This window comes from Montipora capricornis, chromosome 12 (assembly GCF_036669925.1).
Source record: "Montipora capricornis isolate CH-2021 chromosome 12, ASM3666992v2, whole genome shotgun sequence".
Taxonomy (NCBI): domain Eukaryota; kingdom Metazoa; phylum Cnidaria; class Anthozoa; order Scleractinia; family Acroporidae; genus Montipora; species Montipora capricornis.
In genome coordinates this window covers 32,407,438-32,414,937 of record NC_090894.1, presented here as the reverse complement: position 1 = coordinate 32,414,937, position 7,500 = coordinate 32,407,438, and the positions used below count along the sequence as shown (strand labels likewise).

Here is a 7,500-nt window from a genome sequence, read left to right as displayed (position 1 = left end):
ATTGCCTGTCACTCGTCAAAAAAAGACATTTGAATGGTTTCGTTTGTGTTGTTTTTGTCATTCGCACGCGCCTTATTATGAAATCGATACGATTCTCAGTCAATGCAGGAAGAAGCCAAAATACTAGAAAATGGCGTAAATAGTGGAATAATAAACCCCTTATTCAAAGGTTTAACATATAATACGTGCGGACGTTTTGCTCGTTGCTCGTACTATGCAACTCGCAGAATACCCACATGTTAAACCATTCAATAAGGTGTGTGTATTTCTGGGCAAGTCAGTGATGTTTATGTTGTTGAGCATTTCTGAACATCAGCGGACATCCTGGAGAACCAGCTCCAGATGTGCGCGTCACCGCTAATTTGACGCACGCGGATTTTGATAAGCGTCTCTACGTGTCCCGTTAAGTCTAAGAGTCAACAAATTACTATCTATCTACAACAATCCAAAAACAATGCTTACCGGACAAAAGGTATGATATATTGATTGTGCGGTTCGACAAATCAAGGTCGATTCTTTCTCCGTTTTAAAGATACGATAAAGGACATTCTTAAGTGTGGTCCTTAAATCATAGAAGGACAACGTTAACGATCGTAGTGCCTGGCGGAAACTGGCAGCAGTCTAGGTGTGTAAGTTTAGAATCAGAGGTAGAGGGTCACTTTGTCAGACCAGAGAGCAAGTTGGCATTCCTACTTTCACAGAGCAGATCTTCAATTGATAGCGCGCACATCCACACCACCGGAAATATTATCCAATACTCATCGCCAACAGCTTATTTTACGTTTCTCTTACCTCTCTACATCCTGGACCTTAAGACTAGGAATGTATCTTTGTAGTTGCTTGACTTGAGCGGATATGAAAATTCCTCTGTAATATTCCCCAACTCCAAACGTAAAATACTAGAACATCAGCTTTCTTAGCCCGCTGAAACAATCAGTAAAAAGTCATTCAAGTCCTCCCGTAACCACTGTTACGATCATTAATCTTAACTTAAACTGAGTTCATGTTTTCATCAGAGTTAGGCAGCCGCATTTCCGACGACTTTTCCATTCATGTACAAGATCGGGGACAGAGTCGGAAATTATGTCTTTCAAATAATGTATGATGTGCGAGTATGATTTACCACAAAGATGGCCTTTCGACAAAGCAAGATACCGATATCCCAATGCATCTATCAAGTCTGAGAAGTTTACATCTGTGAGTTGGTATCCTTCCCTTGCAAAAGCCAATACTGCATTGGGGCCAAGCCAAACGCTGCCATCAAAACGCGGGGTGAAATGGACCCCAAGAAAAGGAAAGTTAGGGTCTGGAACCTAGCATGAGGAGAAGCAACGCAAGTAATTTACAAATCAGGAGATTCCTTGGTAACAGAAGCTAATATAATGTTTCGTCCAAGGGCCAGCTGTTACCAAAAAGAGGGACAAGAATTAAATGTCTGTTTCCTCAGTGTAGTTTAACCGTAACCGTGTCTGAGAAGCTTGAGGTGATTTCCTGGGTTTTGATTGAGCAACTCTACTGCGCATAATTTCTCTAGCGTCTCTGGCGTCATTGGCGCACGCATTAGCTCACGCACACTGATAAAATGGCAGATTTTCATTGACCCCAAGCTTAATCCGTCAAGGAATGGCTATTTTCTCCTGAACGAGTACGGTGACCCGTACTTCTTATTTCATATTTTTGGCCAGTTTTTTGGTAATTTCATAAAAATGTACGGAAGGAGCAGTTACGAGTGAAACAGCCCACATTCAAGTTAAATCTACTCTTATTATATTATATCTATTAACCACAGAATGAGAAGACCAGGCTCTGCGTTCTACTATGGATTACATTCATTTAATCTAGCTAAATTTGTCACTTCCTGTCTCGGTCAGTTGAACGGACTCGTATCGTTTCAGCAACCAATACACTGCGCCAAACAACTTTGAGGCGGTTATTCAGTATAAAAAAACCGGTTTCTTAGGGCCGATTTACACGGTACGATTTTTGTCGCATGCGAGAACGACTTACGTCAGGCCCATGATTTACGATTGTTGTGTACGTCAGAAAAATGTCGTAGCATTTTAAAATATGTTTTAAAACGCTACGACAATCGTAAGTCATGTCTTATGGCCTGTCGTGAGCTTGTCGCATGCGACAAAAATCGCACCGTGTAAATCGGCCCTAAAAGCTGACGTTTCGAGCGTTAGCCCTTCGTCAGAGCGAATCGAGGAATTGTGGGTTATGTGTGGTTTTTATAGTAGAGTAGGAGCTACGCTATTGGTGGTAACATGGCAACGTGAAAATAGGAATATATTAGTTGAATGAAAAGCGTTCGTTAATACCGTCAGGATTAAGAGTGCCGATTTGGAAGATGAATTGAATTGGGTCTGATGACAGCAAAGCCTCTGATTGGTCCGCAACCAACTAACTGCAGTAGGATTATTATATGACTAGCTCCATGAGCGGGCAAGATGAACCAAATCCCGCACTGTGATTGGCTACCCGAGCGGGCAGGATGGAGCTATCTTGCCCGCTCGGGATTACTCACTTGGTCCCGCAACTTCGTCTCGGTTTTTCTAGGCCGTACTTTTCCTTTAATACAACACAGCGACGAGAAGTTTCTTTCTGTGTTTTTAATCCGACATCAACACTAACTTTGCGCGGGACTGGTACACAAGCTTTCCTAAGGGGGGTACAGTCGCTACAATATGGTCTTGGGTACACGAGACAACCCTCCCCCCGAGTTACCCACTCATTAGTTTAAAAAATTATATCAACCGTTTACATGAGGTGGGCGAGACAACTCGGGTGGGCGAGACAACTCGGGGAGGCGAGTTGTCTCGCCTCGGCAGGTAGGGTAACCCTGGCAGGCGAGACAACTTTGTTCGCATGTAAACCGTTTGGCTCGACCACCCGAGACGAGACAGCAAAATAAAAATCAAAGAAGCAACAATTTGGGAGCTTATACATGTTTTTAGCGTTTACTTTCGAAAGAAAAGTTTTTTCCCGCCATAATTCTCAACGCTGTCAACGGAAAATTCTCGATTCATAATCAGCCTTTATTTAAACTACATATTAATGCTGCGTTAAGATTGTCAGTCCATTTGCTGAATGTGAAAACGCAACCATACTTAACAAAAAAGAAAGGCAAATGATGATACGCATTTTTTGAAGATGCGTCTTAAAATACATGCATAATTAAGTAAGGTCAACTTTGTGTCGCTCACGCAATTCTCATATAGACGCTCGGCAAAGTTGTCTCGGGAAGGAGGGCTGTCTCGGGTAAGCGAGACCATATAAACAAGCCCTTAATGTCCGATTTTCCCAACCGTGTGGCGACGCCTATATCAACGAAACAATTCCTACAAATTGATGGCTTGTCACATATTGTCTCTTGCGAACGTAGGTTGGAAATGGTTGAGAAATCTTTTCAATGTGTTTTCGATTCATTGTCTTTTGGAAATTCCGGCTTTAGTCTGTATTTGTTTTTGGCGTGTTTGTGGTGCGGAGTCAACAAAGAAACGTTTGTATTGTGTTTCAATGAAAATGCTGCTGGTCACAAAAGCTCGAAAATTATCTTGTTCCAACGCCTCTCTCTCTCGTCCCTCTCTTATAAGAAGTTCCTTGGTATCTACAGAAAACAGGCAAAATCAAACATGTTTCTTCCATCTTTGGCGTTATGCAGATTTGTGCTTGACGTAAGCCGTTTGCTGTTTGTGTTTTAGTATCGTTTGACTGATCTTTGTTCTCGACCACTTAGGCAGTTCATTACAAGTCCAATTTATCAATCCATGCACATGGCCTAGGGCTCGGTGCAATACAAACGGTACCACTTCTAAGCTTACTTTACACACATGCCTCACAAAAAGAGGATCGACAACGAAGATAAATATCTAACCTGAACATTTCTTCACACTTCACTCTGGCTAAAAATATTAGTTACTTTGTCAAGTGTTCGACTATTTCCCGAGGCCAGCAAAGCTCTCCAGAAACAGCAAATGAAGGCAAGCTTCAATGGCAAACTTGTAAGGCTCCTCCTTGCCAACGAAAAATCATTTAATTGCGCCGCGACCTCGTTTCCTTGTTTTATAAATTGATCTATAGCTCTAACTGTGGCTGTATAAAATAGACTGATATCAATACGTTTTTTGAATTTTGCTCAACAGCAAAATCTGAGCTCGAGGTTTTCCATGAGCGAGAGGCTTTTTCTAATGATCTCTGATAAACAAATTTATTCCGAAGCACAAAACCCATCAATCAAAGATGAGAATAGCACAGAGACATATTGACTATTCCATCATCCCGTACGAGGGTTTCTCTTCGTGGCACCAACGGCCGGTTGTCTTAAAAGTTGTCAGAATCACCTAAAATGTTTTCCACAATGCTTTAAAAGCTCGTTTAGAGAGTTTGTAGCAGCCCTTCAAAATATTTATCTGGTCGGATGTTCTACGGGGATTTCAGGTTGCTGTAGAACGTCCTTCATGGCTTTTTTGCCCTGTCCTGAAGTTAAAGCAATCGTGACGGGTCTGATAAAAAAAAACTTTACATTTATAAGTAGTCGTCCTTTTTTCCCGCAAATTTTAGGGAACGTTTGCCCTTAATATGATTCTCAAAAAAACGACGGCCAAAATGATAGAAGTTATAAATCTTCAAATTTTCTTCCAGCGTCACAGTTCACTCTTACTCAGCTTAGTAAAATTTAAACGTTCTTCTTCTACTTTTCTGAAATATCTAGGAAATCTTTTCAGAAGAAATGTACAAAATCTTAGTACACCTCGAAAGTTTAAGTTCGAATATCCGAAAATGTTAACCCATGCTCCATCCTTCCGAACAGACAATTACCGAAATAATAATTACTCGTTGGGTGCCCATGTTCTTTTGCCAGATAAATCTCATAAAATTTTGATGAACTGTCTTATTATCAACAGAACGTTGTTTACTGCCTCGTCTGTGAGTCACTACAATGTGTTGTTATTTGATTGGTAGGAATCGATGATTCAGCATTCCCAAAATAGAGCTCAGGAGACAAGAAAAATCTAGTTTAGAAAGACTAAATGAACTGAAGCTCAAGTCTTAGAAATCATATTATACCCGCAGTTTTTGCTTCCACTTCACAAAAGAGTTTCCTGAAAGAACCAGTGCACGATGGCATTCCAGCTAGCTCTGCTTTTTACCGGGATTTTCGTTGGGACATTTGCCAAAATTTCTGTGCAAACAACAAAAAGCCCTGGTATTAGTAAACCCCAGTGCAACGTGAATAACAACTTTTACGCCGGACTACACTGCTGAAAGAAGATCGAGCAGCAACTCACTGAGATCAAAGAAGCAATCGCTGCGCTGAAGACAAACGGAACTGGCGGTTCTAACGACAAAGGTGCGCATTTACATGTATACATTTTAGATTCTGTTACTTCTAAAACATCAGTGGTTTACGTTTTCGCATCTGTTCCGTCGCAAAAATCAATCAAATTACGATCAATTGCTCAGTTTAAAAACATTTGCTAGCTCTGTATAGTATTTTCCTCTATGCCGTCCATTCAACGTTTTATATGGATAGAGATAATACCAAAACATACTGACAGAAATTCATTCCGCTTATGTAATTTTTAGTCTACAAGACCTGCGCCGATGTTTTCAACTCCGGCGAAAAGATAAGTGGTGTGTACAAAATTGATCCCGATGGTTTGGGAGAATTTGAAGTGTACTGTGATCAAAAAACGGCTGGCGGAGGATGGACGGTCTTTCAAAAAAGACAAGACGGCTCCGTAGATTTCTTCCGCGCGTGGGACGCCTACAAACGAGGCTTTGGTAATCTAAATGGTGAGTTTTGGCTTAGACTGGACAAGATTCATCGCCTGACTGTAAGCAGCAGCAACAAGCTTCGCGTGGACTTGGAAGACATTCATGGAAATACAGCATTTGCCGAGTACAGTTCAGTCACAGTGGCAAGCGAGCGAGCAAAATACCAGCTCAGTTTGGGGACATATTCAGGTTTTCAAACTCTGGTGATTAATAAACAACCCTGTGTTAATTAAGATAGACACACTTTCTCATTTCAACTAGGTGCAGTCTGTCTCTAACTGATAGAACTCAGTTCTACTGTGATGTCAGATAATTTTATCTCGCTTTGACTGACAGAATAAGAACACAGCAAACTGAAAAACCTGGTAATCATTTCACTCGTGTGGTGATAAACACGTTACATTGATTTCATGTCGGTGGCAAGTAGAGACAACAAACAATCTCTCATGTGCATTTTAAGAATTTTTAGCATTTTAAAAAAGTTTAACACTGCTTCTTATTTTAATTTGATGGCTTAATTGGTTTTTTCTTTTTTTTTTTTTTTTTTTTGTCATTCAGGCACTGCAGGTGATTCCCTTGGCTATCACCGCGGCCAAGCGTTCAGCACCAAGGATCGAGATAATGATAACAATTCACCAAACTGTGCGTCAAGCCATAAAGGTGCCTGGTGGTTCAAGAATTGTCAATACTCCAACCTGAATGGTCTTTATCTTAATGGAAAGGTCGATTGGAAAGGAATGAGCTGGTTTCATTGGAAAAATAGTCACTACTCTGTCAAGCGGTCTGAGATGAAGATACGTCCACAGAACTTTTGAGGCTCTGTGTCAATTGTATCACATTTCATTTGGTAACCAGGGGATGGATCTTATTGGTCATCAATGAATCGAACTGCTTAACTCGCACAACTGTGTAAAACACTCAATAAGTTTCACAACAAGAAATTTCTTGCGATTAGATATTAGTAGCATACCGCGCATGTTATCATCCGGTAGATTTCGATATATCAGCACTTGCTTAGTTTCACAGAACCAGTAAGCTGGGAATGCTTTAATAAAGTTCGCTAATAATGACCAATGATAAATGTTCTTCTTTTTCGTTGTCTGCATGATGGCGTTCACCCTTTTATTTTTCAAGAAAGAAAAGTAAATTGCCTCCTCTCAACAATTCACTGCCTTTTTGCTCTCACAAGCCCTTTCCACAGAAAAACCCAAAGCAGCAACAATTTCAAACAAGAGAATATTGAAAGATATTAAGCTACCCCTTTACTTTAGATGACACTAAAAATTTCAATTGTCTAGTTAATTAAAAGGAACTTGTAACCCTGATATTTGTTCGCCATTCGTAACTGGGTGACTACAACAATTGTGGATAAATTTTGCAACTGTCTCACCTCACTTCCCTAATATCTCTAAATTAATTCCAATTCGATTCGGATGCAGGACCTCCCTGAAATCCACTTCCGGGTGAGTGGAGCTTCCTGGGTAAATATCTCGAATTATTCATTATTATTCACTTACACGAAACAAGCACTATGTTTAATTTTTTTCAAGATAAAAGGCGGTTACAGAAACTGATAAGGCAACTATTGATGGTAATTATGTATTCTGACTGTGACATAGGGATATGATGGTTTCTGGGCCGGACTCAAGAGTCAGAATACACTGCGAGTAGTCCCTTTAAATCAGTCGAGCAGCCCGCTTTTCTGAGGCGGACTTGTTT

At 40.6% G+C, this 7,500-nt stretch overlaps 1 protein-coding gene across 1 annotated transcript in view; it reads left to right on the top strand.

The window, feature by feature from the left end:
* LOC138025676 (ryncolin-2-like) overlaps nt 1–6,596 on the top strand; it is an 11,229-nt gene extending 4,633 nt beyond the window's left edge. The window contains exons 2-4 of the mRNA XM_068872855.1: nt 5,272–5,353; nt 5,590–5,970; nt 6,340–6,596. Coding sequence (XP_068728956.1) covers nt 5,272–5,353; nt 5,590–5,970; nt 6,340–6,596 — 720 coding nt within the window. The remainder of the gene's footprint in view (nt 1–5,271; nt 5,354–5,589; nt 5,971–6,339) is intronic.
* The last annotated feature ends 904 nt before the right edge of the window (nt 6,597–7,500 follow it).